Here is a 21,675-nt window from a genome sequence, read left to right on the forward strand (position 1 = left end):
CTTTACAGCAATACAAGAATTGACTAATATATCATAATATGTGTTACCAGTCTTGAGTATGATTGTTTTGTTAAATGATTGTGTGCCACAAAAATATCTTAATTTTCTTTTAAATTTTCTTGCAATTATTTCTACATTCTTTCTAACAATTTCCTTGTAAACTCTCATCAGAGTTTTGATCATGGCTGTTCTGTATTTTTCTCCTCCACAATTATTGTTTTAAATTCTTCCCTAGTAGCATTTGCAATCAGCTATAGCCCAAAATTACTAATTAAAATTAAGGAAAACAAATAACTGAAAGTGAGTAATTGATAAGGATAATTTTATGACTTTTATTTAAAATGTTGGTTCTAAAATATTTTTTCAGATTCAAGAAATTTTTCTTTCATTAGCTATAGTTTACAATAATTTGGTGAAGTATACTGTTGTGAACACCAGTGGAAGCATTTGCCTTACTCCAAACTTGAGTCCTCCAAAATTCAGACACTATTTGTGAGCATTCTTATTGTGTTTCTGTAAGTTCAGTAAACATCTGCTCTCCCTTTATAAGCAGGATACTATTGGAAATACTGATTATATTACTAGGCTTTGACTGAAAAGTCATATTTAAGAAGGGTCATAAAATGCCTGGCTTCAAGAGTTCCCAGCCTTATAGTGAATGCATAAAACTTGTCACTTCCTGCTGGGCCCAATAACCTTAAGACCCTAAGTAAAATCTAAAGCCTGCCTTGATTTGGCTTCTTAACCTCTAGAGGTTCTAAAACCTGAAAGTTCCTGTATGATTAATGTGGAGAGAAAAAGTCATGTTCTTAAGAAAAACTAACATGCACCTATTATTAGCCCTGTGCCCTGTTTTCAAGTTCTGGTTTTCTACCTGTAGACTGGACTGGATCCTGAGTTCTCCTAATTTCCTACAATATCTGGCTACAATTAAACCCTGATAAAGTTTACCAGCCCTCTTCCCTCAAGCAGAACTATAGAGCCTCTCAGGACATTTCCCCTACTCGAATTACTCAACTAGGGGAATTAGGTATTAAGATTGGAGAAAACTCATCAGAGCTCTGGTCAACATTGGGGCTACTCTGTCCATCCTTAACCCCAGCATGCTTTCCGTGGACCCTCCCCAGGGTTCTGAATTCATCCAGATGGTTGGGGTAGCCAACGAACCTATGATGGTTCCTAATCTTCACCTATCCTTTTCCAACTAGTACCCCTCATGGGCAGTTGTTTTTCGTTCGGGCTTCCACACACTTCCTAGGAAGGGACTTCTTAGAAATATTCCAGGCCCGTATTTTATTCTCCCAGAAAGGAGAAATAATACTTGAGTTATCCTCACTGGGAGATTTTGCCACGGAAATACCTTTTCCCAAATTCCCATCTATTCAGTTATCCCCACCAGCACTACCTACCCTGTTCTCTAACAGTTATAATCCAACACTGATGATAACTCCTCAGATTATGAAAATAATAGTTGTTGATACTCTCAAGGATATAATTCATCTAGAAGAGTTAACCCTAGAAGGAGCTAGATTGGAAGGTTTTTTGGGTCCCAATTTAAACTAGATTCTGCTTGGAATTCATAAATGATCAGAAACCCTTCCTGAACTGTTCACAGAATTGCCTGCTCCACCACCCAAGCGATCAGAGTGCAACAGAGGTCCATAGACTCCCTTGCTCGTGTGGTCCTAGACAAACACATTGCTTTAGACTCTCTCCTCCCTGCACAGAGTGATGTTTGCGCTGCTGCTGCCACTTTCTTCAGGGTAAATACTTCCAGGCAGGTTGAATTGGGAACATGTAAGATCTTAAGGCTAGCCAAATCTCTGAAAAACACCTTCAAAAAGCCTCCTGGCTGGACTTTCTAGGTTAAGTTTCTGATCTCCAGATATTTCCAGCTGGCTTCCGCTGCAGTAGGGTTCCTTCTGCATGCCACCCTACAAGTCTTGATCCTCCTCATGTTTGGGCTAAGCATTTGGCGCCTCTTTAAGATTTTCCTAGCCTATTTTAACCGATGCCTGCAAGAGACCCCCACTAGAATCGTGCTGACCTAACCTTTGAGACTTCAAACTTTCTCCAGCCAGAAAGGGGAACCAAGTTAACCCAAAAGAATTTGACTCAAATTTAACAGGTACCTGTATGCCTCTCATGATCACACGTGTATGCAGAAGTGAGATCTAGCAAAAAGTGATTTTCAATTGTGCAAGACCATGGCCTGAGAGTTTAAGAAACTTTGGGCTGAGATTTCAAGGACTTGAGATATAGCTACTGTTGAATATTTGGTAATCATTAAGCAGACAATTTTGCAGATGTTAAATGTTAAGTTAAACATGTTTAATGTTTTATTTTAAGTAAAATAAGTCATTTCTGTTTCAATTCAGAATATGACAGGATCAGAATAACAGGAGCTAACCCTAACTGAACACTTAAAGTTTGCCAGGCAAACTTCATTTCTCTGGATTTCTCAAAAATTGGCAGTTTTACTCTGCACAAAAATCGCATGAGATATGCGGCTTTGCTGATAAAGAAATGGAAATCCAGAGAAATGAAGTCACTTACTCAAAGTCACCCAGCTACATGATTTGTGGCTCTGGAAGTTCAGCTACTAGGACTCTTCCAGCTTTCTACAGGTGTCATGAAAGCACAAGACCACACACACACAGCTCTGATGAAAGACGGCTAAAAGGAAGATTTCAGTAAAAAGGTCAACAAGGCTTTCTAAGAAAACTGTAAAGATAAATAAACGATGGGTCGCAGTAATTCTCACCAACTAGGAAGCATCTTAGAAAAGCACTGGATTTCCTCTAACTAAAAGCATCTATAAAAAATGATATGAAAATACAGGAAGATGTAAATACCTAAATTCTAACACTGTCACCTTGCATACATTAGGCTGAATAGCTAATGGACTAAGACATAAATTCAATTTTTGTTCCATGCGTTTTTACTGTGATCTGAAAGGGGTCTTGAGGTGAATGATCCTGTACTCATCCTCCACCAGCCAATCAGTCTGTTTATTATTTGGCTCTAAAAAGAAACTTTTCCTGAGGACCCCCCCCCACCCCCACTATGATGGAGCAAAAACTATTACTTGGCTATGTCAAGAGAAAGCAATGCAACAAGTACAAAGCGTGCTGATCAATGCCCCTGTGTCTATCTCTATCAGACAGAAAGCTGGATATTGATAGAGACTGCTATCCTCATCTGTAACTACATCAAGCTAGAGAGACTGTTATAATACAAGGGGTCTGAGGCAGCCGTGAGTAGAGAAACCAGGAATGCTGGTCCCGATCTCTAGTCTTCAGTCTTGGCCCTGTTTCAACTTTCACTTTCATGTGTGAAAAATCGAAACTCTAACTCAACTGAGTGTTGGTCAAAGAAGGTGTGTCCTGCTCCCCATGACAGGTTGCTCAGAGACTGCTGATTTCCACCCCTATATAAAGAGAGTCCCCGGCATACAGGGACTGCTGTGCTCCAGGCGTCTGCCACCATGTGGGTACTCACGCCTGCTGCTTTTGCTGGGAAGCTCCTGAGTGTGTTCAGGCAACCTCTGAGCTCTCTGTGGAGGAGCCTTGTCCCGCTGTTCTGCTGGCTGAGGGCAACCTGGCTGCTAGCTTCCAAGAGGACAAAGCAGCAGCTGGTCTGGAGAGAGCCAGATGAGACCAAAGAGGAGGAAGAGGACCCTCCTCTGTCCACCACCCCAACCAGCGTCAACTATCACTTCACTCGCCAGTGCAACTACAAATGCGGCTTCTGTTTCCACACAGCCAAAACATCCTTTGTGCTGCCCCTTGAGGAAGCAAAGAGAGGATTGCTTTTGCTTAAGGAAGCTGGTGAGTCCATGGTCCCAGACAGAAATCAGGATTCTCAACCATTCGGCAGTAGGGTAAGGCGAGAAGGGGCTGGGGGCACACACAAGCTGGTGAGCTTCTCCAAAACTCAAGGTCACCATTTGCCATTGCACGGTGAGCATGTTGTCCTAGGAGAAAATAATTCAGTGAATTTTGGAGTGGGCACCTAGTCCTTCCTAAATCACAGAGTTGGCCTGGAGCAGGGGATTTGTGGAGCAAACCTGTCCCTCCTGCCACTTGGAAGTGAGCAGGGGTCTATGCAAAGGGCAGGTCCCTGTTACACTCGGTGTTTGGAAAGAGGCAGTTTGGGAAGATTGTACCACTTTCTGAGTTTGCCCACAACACTAATGAATTTGGGTTTTCTAGAAACAGTTATTAATAATTAGGAAAGTTGGAAACAAAAACAAAAACTTTGACGTAAAAACAGCAGCGGTTGAATCTTATATTTGAGTTTGTGTATATTCTTTTAATAGGAAGCCTTACAATTTTTTTGGCAAATATGTCAAGGACTTAGCTCTCAAGAATGCTTACTGAGTATCACCACATTAGTAACTGGCAGCATCTTGGAGAGTACTCAGCATGTGACCTTCGAATGCAACATCTTCCACTCCAGATCTGTTCTTCCTTCCATCCTTGTCTTCCTGTCTTTCTTAGAGTACCTTCTCAGCTAGTAACTTCAGCAACATCTCTAGCTTCTTTCCCTCCTTGTTTAACTTTTTAACGAAAGCATAGCATACATGCACCATATTACACATATTCTGGGTGTGCATCCTGATGAATTTCATAAAACAGTCACACTCATTTTCTTCAAACACCAAAATCGCTAAGACAATGGTCATATTGTTGTCTCTTCCTAGAATGTCTGTCCTCAAATCTTTGTTGATGAACTTTCAAAGCTCCTTTGAATTCTCCTTGGTTCTCTGCAGCCATAATTATGCCCTTTACTTTTCACTTGTGAACTCATGGCACTTGCTACAAATGTGTCTTGCAGCTTTTTAAAATGTACTATTTTGTTCAGTTTTTTTTTTTTTTTTAAATATCTGGTTCCTCAAAGAAATTGCATTCCAAGGTTGAATTTTACCCTCCTGTGTATCTTCATGCCTGGCAGAATGTCTAGAATGTAATAGAGGCTTAAGAAATGTTTTAGATAAATGAATGAATGCATGAGTGAGTGAATAAGGAGACATGTCGAGTGAAATTTCGACTTTCATTCAGAAGGCCAGGGTTTGAGTTTCTGCTCTAACATTTTCTAGACTTGTCAAGACATTTAGCTTTTCTGAGTATCAGTTCCATGATCTTTAAAATTATCTTTAGATAATAATGATAACGATAAACCAATCTCAAAAGTTGGTACAAGGCACAAACAAGTGAATGTTCATGTATTTTGTCATAAAAGATAAATTATTAATAGTTATAATTAATACTTTTATATAATATCCTCTTGTTTTAAGTAAATAAAACCAAAGTTAATTGAAATGCTTACAGGATAATGTAGGTTGTATTTTCCTGTAAGAGAGATTTCTATATAATGGAGGAAACCTATTTTTTTGGTTGTAGGAATTAAAGAAAGAGGAAAGAATCACAAAAGGTGGCTCCACAGTCAAGGACAGGTTTATTTTAGAGAAAACAAACCTGATAGGGGCTTGTGGCTGAGTTAGGTCAGAGCCCATACTCTTACAGACCAAGAGTTTTAAGGATTTAGGGTGGGAGAGTTTATTAGAGGCTTGGACTGCTTCTGTTTCTCTTTGTTGTGTTTATCTGGGAAGGAGAGTTGCGTGTCTGTTACCATACATCTTCCCGCAGCTGCAGGCATACCCACCCTGAATCTGCTTTTAGCTTCCCTATCTTAGAGCACTGAAGAGAAACGAATGTGCTTATTAAGGCCCACTGTTTTACTGGGGCCCATTGTATGAGAATGAAGTTTGGCAGTTACCTAAGAGACTTCCCTCAACCTCCCTCTGTGCCCGAGCTGTCTTATCTGTGTTTTACTGTCTGCTCTTTCTGGCTGCTTGTAGTTAGAAGAGAAGTGACTTCCTTAAAATGCGTAAGGCCAGAAAGGGAGCTGGAACTTGAAGTGGTGGTGTTTGTCTGAGATGACGATGTTCCTGCTCTGTCGGTGGTAATTAAAGGTTTACATTTACATTGAAATTTAAATTTTAATATACATTTTATATATTGTATTTAAAATTAAAATTTACTATTCTGGCTAAAGATGCTTCTAAAATATACTATTTACTTTTCTGGCTTTTAAACTGTTTTGAAATTCTATTCAGAAAGACTGAATAGAATTAAAAATAATGAGCATCAGATCTGGGCTGTAATATGATCACTCGTGCATGTTAACACTATTGTAAATCAATTACTCCTTGTCTAAGATCTTAACTATGCCTCTAAATTCTATTCCTTCCATTTCCTTATTCTTCCATCCCTTCTAAATATAGTCCTTAAAACTGTTAGCAGTTCTGTGCCACTGGCCAGGCCCCTGTCTTACTTTCTACAGTTTATCTGCCACTACGTCACCACACTACTTAGGTAATTATGTTTTATTTGGTTTTCGGGTTATAATGAGTGTCACTCAAGCTGCCTCCCAGCATGATGGATCATAAATAGGTGGTATAATGTCTCACTGTCCAATGATAGAGACGTCTGAGCGTGAAAGGGGGCACTAAAACTCACAGATACTCTTTTGTTTACTATAAACCAAAACTGTTCCAGGCACACCAGCCTGGAGGCTTCTCTACTTATAAAGACTCCAGGCTTTGGATCTAGGCATGTACCTTAACTCTACTTTTCTCTTGTCTTATGATCTTCAGCAAGTTGTTTAACCTTTCTTGGCTTCAATTCTTGCACTAAAAACCAGATAATAATTCCTTCCCCATGGGTTATTTAAGGGTTGAAAGCTTTAACCATATTACCTTGGGTGATGTATGGTGAGACCAGATACAGATTAAGAGAGACCAAAAAGAGGTTTGCACAGGCTCACTCTCCTAGAATGCAGGCAGGCAGGTGGATGACGCATAGGCCTGTCCTTCTAGAACGCAGACTGGCAGGTGTATGGCACAAAGGCCCATCTTCCTAGAATGCAGGCAGGCAGGTGTGTAACGCATAGATCCATCCTCCTAGAATGCAGGCAGGTGGCTGTATAACGCACAAGCCCATCCTCCTAGAACACAGGCAGGCAGATGGGTAAACGTAGACCCCATCCTCCTAGAATGCAGGCAGGTGGGTGTGTAACACATGCAAGAGACAGATGTTCTTCTCTGAGAAAACAAAATGACCCCAAAGTAAAGACCAAGGATATTAGCAGTTGGAGGTTTTTCTGTGAATAAACCGGTTTACCTCTCTGTCTCTCTCTAGTGAAACCCTCCTTTGGACCAGCCCCTCCCTTCATCATATAAATTCCATTCACTTATTTTATGCCACACTGAAATTTAAATGAACAAATAAAAACATCAAAAGAAAAGGCAGACACCAAAACAAATACCCAGAGAGGATGTAGGAAGAAGAAAACTTCCAAAAAAACTATAACTAGTAATTGCAGAGAGATAAGAGAAAGAATTACATATATGAAACAAGAATAGAATGCCTGGAAAGGAATAGTCAGAATATGGAAGTGTCTGGGGAACTAAAAATGGGGTTTCTAAAATTAAAATCTTAATAGAAAGACGAAAAGGCAAAGTCTTGCCAAAATGAGACCAAAAAATCAGGATAGATATAGAAAGGAAGATGATAAGAAAATAGTAGTTAAATTTAGAAACTCCAATATTCCAGTAATATAAGTTCCAGATTCCTGCTTTTACATTTTTTTCAGGAAGCCTGTAAAGGGATTTTCTAAAATAAGGGAGTAGCCCAAGAGAGAGGGCGACACGGAATCCAGGACAAGGAGTGGGGATGGGAAACGCAGAGTGAGGAGGAGTGTTATTCCCTGGCTGGCAGCTGGCCTGTGGACAGTCACGCCGCATGGCAGGGATGTGGCTTTCTGCTTTGCAAATCCTGGTGCTGCCTCATTGTACCCTTTGGTGTCTGAGCAATTCTATTCATCTGTGTAACCAATTCCCTGCATCCCTGTTTAGACCCCAAATTAAACATATGCTATTCCCATTGGGTGGGATTGGTGTTGAGAACTAGGGTTAGGGGAGGGGAAGATAATGAGAAAATTTTATTTCTTTTTTTTACATTGAGAAAATATTACTTTTGCTATTAAAATAATAATGTATATTTGTGAAGTGGTAAAATTCATGTATCACCTTGCACAGGTATGGAGAAGATCAACTTTTCAGGTGGAGAGCCATTTCTTCACGACCGGGGAGAATACCTGGGCAAGTTGGTGAAGTTCTGCAAAACAGAGCTGCAGCTGCCCAGCGTGAGCATCGTGAGCAACGGAAGCCTGATCCGGGAGAGGTGGTTCCAGAATTATGGTGTGCTTCATGGGATGGCACTCTCCTTACTGCTGTTGTTATTGTTGGTTCTTGTATTTCCTTCCATCCTGGGCCTTCAGCCAGACCTGCTGAGGAGAACTGGAAGGGAGGAAAAACTAATCTTGCTAACTCTAATCGCTTTTCAAGCTGTGCACGGCATTATGGCAGTTTTACTTCGTTAGGGCTCTCAGTAAACAAGTTTGGCAAGTTAGATAATAGACCTTATTACTGAGATGACTATCTTGTACGTTGCAATTTAGCAAATACAAGATCTATGGCCTTAGTTTAGACACTAGGTAGGAAAATTAACACATTTGACAGCTTTGTAATAAAATATCTCTGTTGGGACTGGACTGGATCCATAGACTAATTGTATCAGAACCTCGTGGTGTGTGGATTGGCCAATATGGGGAGCTCCAAGGGATTCTACCGTGTAGCCAGAATTAAGAACCGCTGAATTCTAAGTCTGCTGAGATTCCTCGCAGTTTTCAGCAGATGTCATGTCCATAGAGCAGTGCTTGAAACTTAGCAAGGGCTTGGAAAACATTAGCTCTTCTTATATGGACTGTCATGTTGGGAAACAGGTATAACCTATTATAGTAAAATTCTCTGTTCTTGTTTATATGAGCTGTTCGAGACTTGAAGTCTTTCCAAGAGAAGCTGCATTTATAATCTGTTGAGGATGTTGCTGAGACATCTCTGGTACACCATCTGTGATGGTGCGGACATGGACTGTGGGGGAGGGACGCTGTGGATGTGGGTTGGAGGGTCCATCTGATAAGGGTTAAGCAGGTAGAGAAGAGTCAAGGTGTCAGGTGCAGGTGAATCAGGAAAGGCCTACAAGGCAGCGTGTAAAACCGAAACGGTAGTGAAGGGAGGCACTTTGTCACACAGGTGGTCTGAGGTTGAAAAGTGAACTTTGGGAACCATACTCAGAGAGAGAAAAAAGAAACTGAGGAAGCAGTGTGATGGAGAGTACCTGGCGGGATTTTCTGGGTGGGTACCCAGCCAATGCCCTTCCTCTAAGATCAGTCATCCAGGATGTCTTTGTGGTGTGCAGATCAGGGATAGTGCTGCACGTCCAGGTCAAATCTCTCAGGCTTATGGGAGAAAATGGTATAAATTAGTGAATTTAGAAGCATATAAGAAAAGTCACTGTCAGCAGCTTGGAGACAATAGGAAAGCACAAAGACTGGAGGACGGGAAGCACTGTGCCCTATTCCTATAGTGCATGGGCGGAGAGCCAGCTAAGAGGTTTCATTGATTTTTGTGCCGCAAGATAATTTGGATGATCCTCAAATTATTAAACATAGATCAAAAATATACAATTATAAACATTTGTAAATAATTTGAAATACTTTTAGGCATTGTGAGGAACAAATGTATACAGATGCCTATCTGGCCCATAAGCTGCTAATTTTCCACCTCTGGCTCAATGGGTCAGGGATGGGTCATGTGCTTGAGTGGATGAAGAGAGCTGTTTTAGAACCCCACTGCCTCGCCAAGTTTGGTAATTTGCTAGAAGGACTTCCAACACTCAATAGCCAGCTATACTCATGGCTAGGGTTTATTAGAGTAAAGGATACAGAACAGAAACAGCAGGGTAATGACATATATATATCACCAGAGTCCAGAGAGTCCAGACACAGACCCTGAGTCCTTCTCCATCCCAGGCCTCACAGGTTGTACTTTCTCTCTAGCAGTGAACTAGAGGGACATAGTTGGAATGTGTTTGCATAGGAAGGTCCTTTTGAGTCTTAGAGTCTGAGGCTTTATACAGGGCTGGTCATTTATGCACATGCTGCTATGTAACCAGCTATTGGAACGGAAACTCAGGACCCCAACAATGCAACCAAGGAAGTCGTGGATCTGGCTAAACAATCCTGAGAAGTCTTGACTTTGAGAAGTCCTGAAAGTTGATTTAACATGCTCCATTGCCCCAGGTTTATACACCTCACCAATGATACGTAGAATATTGTAGTCGCCATATATGCAGGGGTTGGCCAAGATTCCACCATGGTTCCAGGTTCTCCTGGAAAGATATAGGGACTGAGCAAACAGATCTGCTCCATTAAATCTTTCTTCCCGAGAGCTTTGGCAAGGAAAAGCTGAGAACAGGAGGATAGTTATCATGGACATACAGCAAAAGTTGGAAGGGGGGCAGAAGATAGCAATTGACTTACAGATCCTCAGATGACTTGTCTTGACTTTTGCATAACTGATAAGTCTCTGCATTTTTGGTTTTGAACTTAATTTCTGGTCTGTTTGGAGATCAGGTGCTCAGTAACTTGCCTTTTCACAATGTGATATGCCATTAGGAATTTATTTGAGATCAATTTTTAGAATGTTTCGAGTTGTTTTAAATCATGGACAGTTGCCTTATTCTGGCTTCAGTTTATGCTAGATGTTTTGAGGGCATATGTTACATATGGATAAAATAAAATTAGCCCAAAATAGGAGTCAAAATGACTCCTTTTGTAATATTAGAGGATAGCTGCTTAAAGAGTTTTTGGAATTTCCAGCTTCTATAATTTGAAAGTAATTTTAAGAAAAGCAGTCAACTCTTAAAAAGTCACAAAACTAGGAAAACTCTGACTTAATCAACTGCAAGGAGTGACTCAGCCATCAAGAATGCCTGTACTTAAGAGATAAGTGGATAGCATGAAGGAGCAGAGGAAACTGGAGGGGTAATAAGAGAGGTGGAGCAGAAACTAGTGTGACAGAAACCAAAGCGAAGGTAATTGTGAACACTTTCTGTACTCCCGAAATGACATGCTATCACAGCTCTTCACATACCATGTTGCAAGGAGGGTCTGTTTACACTTTATTCCCACACCAGGCTTCCCTTTCTCTTGGTTTTCTTGGCATCTAACACAGTTGTCATTGACATCACATAGAGTGTTTCTAAATATTTAGATGATGAATCAACTATTAAGGAGATGTCCGGAAGAAGCTGATGAACTTAGCAAAAATACTAGGGATCTTCAGCAGAGCAATTTTATCTGTGTGATGGAAAGAAAAAGAAGTAAATTTGTAACTGTTCATAAATAAGTCTATAGGCATCCAAATATATCTACCTGCCTCAGAAATTACATACTTTGTATGCAGGAATAAATGAAAAACCTGATATATTTAAATATGTCAGTAAGTGCTCACACACATACATGTGCAGAGTTTTCAAATAATCAACTAAGTATTTGCATCCTTATTTTACATATATATTTAGTTTTTCAAGTTTATTTGACATAAGAAGAAAGTATAATTCATATCTCAGTGAGTTTCGTGGGTATAAGGAAAAGTGTCTTTTTAAAAATTAAAACAACATATATTTTATCACAAGAGATATAATAGCCTGAGGGGCTTGGTGCTTGGATAGAAAAGTTTAAAAATGATCATTTTCCCTCAGGTGAATATTTGGACATTCTCGCTGTCTCCTGTGACAGCTTTGATGAGGAAGTCAATGTCCTTATTGGCCGTGGCCAAGGAAAGAAGAACCATGTGGAAAACCTTCAAAAGCTGAGGACGTGGTGTAGGGATTATAGAGTCGCTTTCAAGATAAATTCTGTCATTAATCGTTTCAACGTGGAAGAGGACATGACGGAACAGATCAAAGCACTAAACCCCGTCCGCTGGAAAGTAAGTACACAAGGTCGCTTTTGTTGATTTCCTTCAAGAAAACATTCAGGAATGACTTTTTTCAATGAAATTGAAAATAATACTGACACAAGAGAACTCTGAACCTCGCAAGCCAGTCCAGAAGTCAGATTCTTGGTCTTTCAGCTCTGTTAGACTTAAAACTGTACTTTTCTTTGCCTTACTTCCCGTTTCTGAAGACTTGAAATGATTTCCTTTGGAAATATTGTGAGGATAAACATAAAAAAATATGCTCAGTGCTTGGAAATGTTTGGAATAATATGTTCATAGAAAGCCTACATTTCTTTTTAAAACTCTTGGCTTATGAATGGACAGATACAGGTTCCTCATAAATTCTGATGCAGTGAATTTCTAGAAGACATTAGGGGTAAAGTCATCCCCAAGTTGTAGCAAAATGGGACCTTTACACCCAGATTCATGCTTTAGGGCTGGCGCCACTACCAGCTACTAAAAGCCTGAAGTCCACACACATGCAAGCCAACTCCGTATATGCAGCTCCCACTGTGTGCAGACATGCATGACTAAAATCCCAGGTTTCTACCTTTGACTGCTTGTCAGAGTCAACTCAGGAGGCTGTTTAAAAGCAGTTTCTTGGGCCTCATACCTGCTGTCCTGAAACAAGGCCTGTGGTGAAGGCAAGCATAGCAGGGAGGGCTTGCACAAGCATGTATTTCTAACAGGCAGTCCTGGGGACTCTTGTATAGCCACCCAGCGCCTGTGTCTGGAGCCCAGCATAGATGCAATGAAAGATAAGATGCAGAGCGCAGTGCTAGCACAAACACACAAAAAGAGATGTGGGAAAAGTCACATAATAGAAAGCTATGTGAAATGGCTCATACCGTGAAATGGCAAAAGAGGCTGAGCTTAAGCGGAAGGCTTCGTATAGGAGGAGGCATTTGGCTATGCTCTGAAAAATGGAAAGAATTTTCATAGGTGGCAAAGACCTGAAGAAGAAAGCCACATCCAGACTAGAGGGCTTGCCTGCACAAAGAACAGGTTTTCCTTCAAAGCTGCCTTGGCTATTTCTTTTAATCCCATGTCAGCATTCCAGATAGAGTTAGGGAGGAGGGAAAGGGATATTCTATCATTTTCCTGAAGCTGTCCTGTAATATGTGGAAATGGGTTAGGGGAAGCTGGAGATGCTACTTTGAAAAAATTTTAATAGGTATGTTGAACTTGAACTTTTGGTTACACGTATAAGGACATGAAATATCAGCCTCATTTCTAGGTGTAGAAGGAACTGGAGAAAAGCTAAAGAGAGAGGTCTGATAGGAAAAACAGGAACACAATCCACCAGGAAGGCAGAGGCTCCAGCTGGAGGGCTAAGCTACCTTAGAGACATTGACTTTCCTGCCTGCCCCTCTCCTGTCCCCACCTCTCTCCTCTGCCCCATGTTTCCTGTTACTGTCTTCCTCATTGCTGTCTTTTGGCATCCTTTTTTCAGATGTATAAGTATTTTTTCCCCAAGCTTGGTGTTCTCCTACCTCATGGCCTTTCTCTCAGATATATTGACTCCTACACTGGCTTCCATTCATCTGATTCACTCTAGATTTGCCATCAAGATCCTGACTCTTTTGGTGGAAGGCTAGCTTCTGCCTGTTTGGAAAACCAGATTGTTGATATATGCAGGCTTCCAACTGATGTAAATTGATGCTCCTGGATCAGGTGCCTGTTCTTAGTCCAATCGTACATTGCACTCAGAACCTGGTTTCCTGAGGCTGCCTCCTCCACCATGAGGCTGTGGGCTGGAAGGTGTCACCAGCCGTGTCCCCGGGACAATAGCACTGAGCATACGATTACTCATTGGGAGGCTTTGTTGTGACCGGGAGGCTTGCTCCAGCAGCATGGCAGGAGGGAGCTCCTTCTACTCTTCCATGCCCAATCCCACGCCCTCAATATTGTTCCCCTTTCAGCTCCTACAGCTTGGTTTTCTCCTGCAGAGGCCCTTCCATTCTAGCTGGCTGATTCTGGAGTCAAAGTCCCTGGGAAAAAATGCCTGTGATGTATGTCTTCTTTGATAGTCAAGTCTGCTCATGATTCAAACCTACATGGGAGGGCCCTCCCTGCCAGGCCTCTCCGTACCCTGAGCCTGAATGGGGCATGGGGATGGGTGATGATCCCTCCCAAGATGCTCACAGTCTTTTAAGGAAGAAACCATGAAAGCAAAAAGCAAAGGGGACAGTGGAAGCAAATATCAAAAGACCGAGGAGCAAAAAAGAAGGGGAAAATAAAGAGTGAGCAAAAAAGGCAACGTTGAAGTGTTGACAATTCCTTTTCATCTGACTACAGTGGCATCTGAGTGGTTCAGATGATGATATTAGTGAAATTCTGTGTAGAATAATCCTTTCCATGGAAACCCTTTAGATCTGGGCTTGTCCTGGCTCTGTCTTGGGTTAGCTGTCACCCTTTGTCACCTTGGGCAAGTCTCTTCACTTCTTGCCTTTTGTAGGACTGAATTTTATTTTCAAACGATGGTAGTATGTATAGAATAATAGACTGTACACACTCATACATACACATTTGTTCACCTAAAAGACTGTCAAAAGAGAATATTAATGATTTTGAAAAACTGCTCTTAGGTTTTAAGTGAAAAACAGACATACACTAGAGGCTTTTATAAGAATATATTAAAAATCAGCAGAGAAAACAATGTTTTTAAAATGTATTTTTCTTGGTTATGGGATTACACATGATTTATTTTTTATGCTCTTTTATAGTTTATATTTTTTCAATAAATACCCATCATTTTATTGTCAGAAAATATTATTAGACTCAATCAAACATAATCTAGACAAGTTTTTGAAAGTTTATATTTTAAGAATGTTTGTGCTTCTAACAGCATATTCCTAAATTTCAGGGCTAGCTTTCATTTCCGCAAAGTAATATTTCTCTAGAATGTTCCTCAGCTCATAGAGTCTTGTTTACTCAGAAGAAATAAAGCTTGTAAAAGGGGAGTGAGGTTTGGGGGAAAACATAATGGAAGCTCTCTGCAAAGCAAATGCTACCATTGCCTTTCAGGTGTTCCAGTGCCTCTTAATTGAGGGTGAGAATTGTGGAGAAGATGCTCTAAGAGAAGCAGAAAGATTTGTTATTGGTGATGAAGAATTTGAAAGATTCTTGGAGCGCCACAAAGAAGTGTCCTGTTTGGTGCCTGAATCTAACCAGAAGGTTGTATAAAGCAAAAGTTGTTTTATCATCATACATTCAGACTGACTCCCGAGAAGGAAGTCTCTCAGCCAAGGGTCCCACACATCGTTATTTTAGAGGGTTCGTGGTGAGAAGTGGGAGGAGTGCCATGTCAGGGCAGATCGGGCTGAGGGCTGCCATTGGCTCTGCCACCTCCCAGCTGCAGGGTCTTTAGAGAGCTTCAGCTTCTCTATCCATGATGGATACAGTGGTACTTTGCAGACGATACAATTGTACATAGATTCATGTAGATATTCTTTATATATGATTCATATATGTATAAGCTCCCTATGTGTCATACATGTATGACATAGCCCTTAAACACAGAAAGAACTAACGAATACCACTCTATTGATATCAATATTATCACTTTATTTAGTTGAATAATCTCTATGTATAATTTTGTTATGTTGCATAGAATGTAGAAGAAATGTTTCCTGTTTAGTTTTCTAATGGAATGACAATTGGATCCATCCTATTACCACAAATTTCATACACAGATAAAACAAGGCTGGCCAAAACATGTCCACACTGTGGAACTCTCAGGTATTACTAGAAGCAGGGGATCTAAAGATGTGTTCTCAGAAGCTACAGAAAAAAATCCATTAATAAGGAACCTCTTTATTAATGAAAGATACAAACTTAAAAAAAATTGATAGTATAATTGAATCCATAAAATTAAAAATATATGTCACACATGTCATAAAATTAAAAGTGAAATATGTTAACATGTTATACTGAATTGTATAAAGTATTATATATAAAAAGTTATTTAAATCAATAATCTATTAACACCAAAAAAGCAAAACATGCAATGGACATAAATAGTTTACAGAAGAAAAACAAATGGTGAATAAATATTTTAAGGGCATTTGATATTGTCTATATTCAAAGAAATACAAAATAAAATATGAAGCATAAAGTTGCAGTAAGAGGCAAGTTCATGTTGTTAGCAACAGTATAAATTATTGCAACTTTCCTAGAAAACGAATTGCTAACTTTATAACCTTTAAAATAGCCACATATTTGAATTTAGAAATTCTACCTTAAAACATGAAATATTCACAGATGTAGAGAAGTATTTATGTGAAGATATGTTACTGCAGTGTTAAGAATAATACTGGCTGGGCACGGTGGCTCACGCCTGTAATCCTAGCACGTTGAGAGGCCGAGGCGGGTAGATCACGAGGTCGGGATATCGAGACCATCCTTGCTAACACAGTGAAACCCCGTCTCTACTAAAAATACAAAAATTTAGCCAGGCGTGGTGGCGGGTCCCTGTAGTCCCAGCTACTCGGGAGGCTGAGGCAGGAGAATGGTGTGAACCCAGGAGTTGGAGCTTGCAGTGAGCAGAGACCATGCCACTGCATTCCAACCTGGGCAACAGAGCAAGACTCAGTCTCACAAAAAAATAAAAAATAAAAGAAGAATACCAAAAAAATTAAAGATAGCCTGTCATTCAGCATAAAGAGAATGAGTAAATCTGTAGGTTCACAGAATGAAATGTTACACTGACTAACAAGCATATTCCAAAAATTTTTAAGTGACAAAGAGAAATTCTGATAATATAACAGTAGGTACAGATAAAAAACAGTATGCAAAATTAATTTGAAGTTTAAGCCTAATGTGTAAAAAAAAGTGCATGTCTACATATTCCTATGGTTATCTTGGAGTAGTGGAATTATGAGTTGTTTTATTCACCTTTTTAACTTTTTGAACTTTAAAATTTTGTAACTTAAGTATTAGTTTTATTATTTTAAAAACAGCTTCTCCATCTGCCATCCAAAAATACACATACAGGAAAATCTCTACCCCATATGCTTAAGTAATGCTAGGAACTCAAAGAGCAGACATTCATTTCTTATGTTTTAGACTTCTGAGGCTCTAGGTAAACGGTTCAAGTTTAAAAGGTAATGTTGAAGTGAACACGAATAAGAAAATCCCGGAATGGCGGACAGGATGACCATGAAAAAGAAGAGAAAGGGGTAGAGGAGGTTTTCCTCTATGCACTATTTTATTTGATATTTTAAAACTCAATCTTAATTAAATAGTTAATATGACATTAAAGAAAATCTGGCTGAGTACCTCCTTTGTAAGAGGGGCTGTTATCCCTTTGACTCATCACCATTTTCACTAATGCTTCATGAGCCAGGTTTTATCATCTCCGTTGTATACACCAAGAGGCCGAGTGGTAGGTGCTCATTTACCAGACTTGTATCAGGGGCAAAATCTGAATTTTGATGACCCCAAAGCCCACGAACCTTTTAGCCAGTTTGTTTCAAACTTCATCAAATCACCTGGGATCTTGTGAAAGGGCAGACCCTTACTCAGTGGGTCTGAGGTGGGCCCACCACTCTGCACCTGGAACTAGTTCCCAGATGATGCTAATGCTACTGGTACCCCACTAGACATTCAATAGCAGGTCTGCTCCTATCCCTGCAGAGGAGTTGGCAAACGCTGGCCCCAGGGACGGGTCTGGCCTGCCACCTGTTGTAGTACAGGATGCAAGTTAAGAGTTGATAAGGGAAAACATCGAAACAAGAATCGTATTTGTGGCCTGTGAACATTATGTAAAAGCTGTTTTTCTGGGCCCATAAATTAAGTTTCAGGGGAGCTCAGCCAAGCTATTTTTCTTATGTATCATCTGTGGTGGCTTTTGGGCTGCAAAGCACAGTTGATTAGTTGTGACAGACTGTGTGGCCTGCTAAGCAGAAAATATTTGCCATCTGGCCCTTTACAGAAAACAATTTTGCAGACCCCTATCTACAAGGATAGGGATAGAAGGAATACCTTCCCATCAGCAGTACAGGTACAGCTGCTCTATATGTATAGAGGGCATAACTATTGACAAGTAATGTTAGGGTAATATTAAAACCCTCAGGTCAATCCACCTTTGAGCTCCCAAAAGTAGCTTTCAAGAGAGTTCTGCTTCATAAATTGAAAAGGGGGAAATTAGATACATGGTGGACAGAGTCATTGGAAATACCACGTAAAGAAGAAAAGGGCTCTCCAAAAGTGTGAAGGGATGGGGAAATTGCCTTGGAGTTCACTGTCAGGGAAGCCTGCAGGAAGAAGGTTCTGATGTTTGACCTTTTCAGCAAAGAGCAGAGAATCCAGGCCTGCTGTGATCTGTTGGAAACCGAATGCACACAAACAGAGCCTTGTCTTGCGAGGGCCATGCCAAAGGCAACTCAAGGGAAATGAGAAATGCTGGATCCAAAATAATAACAACGCAAACACTCCAGGTGGACAGTTGAGCTCACATACTGAGAAATGCACCTGAAACTAAATTTGTATTAACTTCTCCTTTGCAGATGAAAGACTCCTACCTTATTCTGGATGAATATGTGAGTATTTCCAATGAGTTATAAAATTATCACTTAATTAATTAATTAGCAGCAGTGGCAGAGTTGACTTCCATAAGCATAATTATCTAGTACCTATTTGTCCTTCTTAATTAGCACTTCACAGTTTGATGGTCAGTGATTACGATTATGCCAGAGCCCTCACTTCTCAGGGTCAAACGTGGAGCTAAACACTGGAACAGCACAAGCTTGAACCCAGGTCCCAGCATTGATTTGCACTGAGCACCACGTGATATTGTCTGCCATATAGCTATGCATCCGTGGATGTCACATGGAACTCGTTATCACACACAACAAAGTCGTCTGTTATGTAGTCCTGGGCTGGAGGCTCTCCTGAGATACGGCATCCAGCCTACTTTGGAGCACTATTGGCCGTATCACTCTTCTCATTATCTTGGAGAAACCAGACACAGCCAGTTTGTCTTCTGATTGGTAAACCTTAGCTTTGGTGAGGAAAGGCTTATGGTTCTGCTCCAAACACCACTGATATTATTCCTACCCCCACTGCCTTCCAAAGGAAGAGGGAAACCCACGCTTCTCAAAATTGAAAAACAAATCACTTCCCCCTTTCCTCTGTCTTTTTTTTTTTTTCTAGATCTATAACCTTTGCCACTCTTTCTAGCAAAGGACAAATAAGTCCATTTGAAGACGTATTTTAAAGAAATGAGCTCCAGCCACCTTGAGTTCCGTATTTAAATTGGATTTGTCTTTTGGAGAAATGCTTACTGTTACTTTTGATGTTTGCTTTTCTTTTCTTTTCTTTTCTTTTTTTTTTTTTTTCTGAGATAGGGTTTCCTGTCATCCAGGCTAGAGGGCAATGGCACAATCTTGGCTCACTGCAGCCTCAGCCTCCTGGGCTCAGGTGATCCTCCTGCCTCAGCCTCCCAAGTAGCTGGTACTGCAGGTGTGCATTACCACACACAACTGGATTTTTATGTATTTTTTGTAGAGATTGGATTTTGCCATGTTGCCCATGCTGGTCTTGAACTCTTGGGCCTCCCTAAATGCTGGGATTCCAGGTGTGGGCCCCCATGCCCAGCTGGTATTTTGTTATTTTCAAGTTAACCAATCAGTGTTTATAGCCATTTCATTTCTTAACAATATAAGCTTTCTTAATAGAGTGTAAGGGAAAAGGTGATAAGGAAAATACTCAGTTTCTGGGTCCAAGGTAGAGAGGAAAATTCAAACAATTTATTTTTGGAGTGGAAATTATTATGATTGACTAGAGATTTTGACCAGCATCCCTCAGCAAGCTAGCTGGTCTCCACATATTTGGAAAACACATAGTTGAACCAAAATTTGCTTTTACCAATTGAATAACATTTTGCTTCAACAAGTATTACTTGTGCTCCTATGAAACACTCAGTGTAGGTCGTAAGGAGTGTGAAGAAATCATTTCTGCCTACAGGGTAGAATAGGACAGAATAAAACAAATGAAAATGGATGGAATAAGATTAAAACAAAGAGCCTTAGCAGGTCATAGAAGACTCTTGTTGATCTGGCACCTGCCTGCTTCAGCAGCGCCTTTCTTTACATCCTCTCTCCCTTTCTCAAAACAAGCCTTTATTAATATTTACGTGTGTATATGCATGCACTTTATACATGCACATCGTTTCTATTCCAGAAATACCGTCTACCTCCAATTTCCCCAGTACATCATGCTATATCACACTTCTGTGCTTTTATGATACCATTCCCTCCAATTTAAAATCTCAACACATAATTCAGATGTCAGCATTTGGGGGAAGCCTCTCCCGATTACCCCTTCCCCCAGTGGAGCTACATCTGCCCACGCGGAGTGCATATCATTCTGTTTATCGTGCACTTGGGTGTCCACTATGCTTAGCCCAGCCTCTTCCACCAGATCATGAGCTGGTTGAGTAGAGAGATGCGGTCCAAGGGGTTCAATATCAGCCATAGATTTCAAAAAATATCTGTCGACATGACTGGAATATCAAAAGCTATTTGGGATTAATACTGTAGATTGAGTTCTACAGGATTCATCACATGGAAATATACCAGTTTCTGTTATGAATTTTCTAGATGCGCTTTCTGAACTGTAGAAAGGGACGGAAGGACCCTTCCAAGTCCATCCTGGATGTTGGTGTAGAAGAAGCTATAAAATTCAGTGGATTTGATGAAAAGATGTTTCTGAAGCGAGGAGGAAAATACGCATGGAGTAAGGCTGATCTGAAGCTGGATTGGTAGAGCGGAAAGTGGAACGAGACTTCAACACACCAGTGGGAAAACCTCTGGAGTGACTGCCATTGTCTGCGGTGCTATCCCGTTGGTATTTCCCAGTGGCTGAAAACCTGATTTTCTGCTGCACATGACATCTGATTACCTGTGGTCACTGAACACATAAATAACTTGGATAGCAAATCCTGAGACAATGGAAAACCACGAACTTTACTTCATTGACTTATAACCTTGTTGTTATTGAAACAGCACTTCTGTTTTTGAGTTTGACTTAGCTAAAAAGAGGGAATACACACAGGAATAATGGCCCCAAAAAAGCTTAGACAAGGTCCCTATACACAGGACCTGACCTTTAGCTCGATGGTGCATTTGTAAGAAATAAGCTCTAGTGATATCTGTGGGGGCAATATTTAATTTGGATCTGACATTTTAAACAATGTTTACTGTGATTTCTGTATTTCCATTTTGAAGCCATTTCTTGTTCCAGGTTTGTTCGTTTGACAGAGTCAATATTTTTTGCTAAATATCCAGATACCAGTTTTCACATCTGAGACATTATGAAATATCTGCTTCAATTACTTCTGCTGGTTATAATGCTTTTCTTTTTTTTTTTTTTGGCCTTTATGCCATTGCAGTCTTGTACTTTTTACTGTAAAGTATAGAAATAGTCAACAGATGTTTCCAAGAACATATGATAATCCTACCAATTTTCAAGAAGTCCCTAGGAGATAACACATATTTACATGTGTACATGCATGCAGTTTATACGTGCACATTGTTTCTATTCCAGAAACAACGTCTACCTCCAATTTCCCCAGTACATCATGCTATATCACACTTCTGTGCTTTTATGATTCCATTCCCTCCAATTTAAAAAAGGGTGCAGCCCTGCGCATGGTGGCTGTTCCGTGAATGCTGGCTACCTATATATGTGTGGTACCTGTTGTATTCCTTTCTCTTCGAAGATCCTGAGCAAAACCAAGATACGCTTTCCATTTGATGATG

At 40.4% G+C, this 21,675-nt stretch overlaps 1 protein-coding gene across 1 annotated transcript; it reads left to right on the forward strand.

Moving 5' to 3' along the window:
- The first annotated feature begins 3,330 nt into the window (after positions 1-3,330).
- RSAD2 (radical S-adenosyl methionine domain containing 2) lies at positions 3,331-20,987 on the forward strand. Its single transcript, XM_025354794.1, has 6 exons — positions 3,331-3,830; positions 8,105-8,266; positions 11,673-11,902; positions 14,939-15,088; positions 18,421-18,453; positions 20,515-20,987. Exons 1-6 carry the CDS (start codon positions 3,488-3,490, stop codon positions 20,677-20,679), a joined length of 1,083 nt encoding a protein of 360 aa, XP_025210579.1. The 5' UTR covers positions 3,331-3,487; the 3' UTR covers positions 20,680-20,987.
- Positions 20,988-21,675: the final 688 nt, after the last annotated feature.

Source organism: Theropithecus gelada, chromosome 13 (genome assembly GCF_003255815.1).
Source record: "Theropithecus gelada isolate Dixy chromosome 13, Tgel_1.0, whole genome shotgun sequence".
Classification (NCBI taxonomy): Eukaryota; Metazoa; Chordata; class Mammalia; order Primates; family Cercopithecidae; genus Theropithecus; species Theropithecus gelada.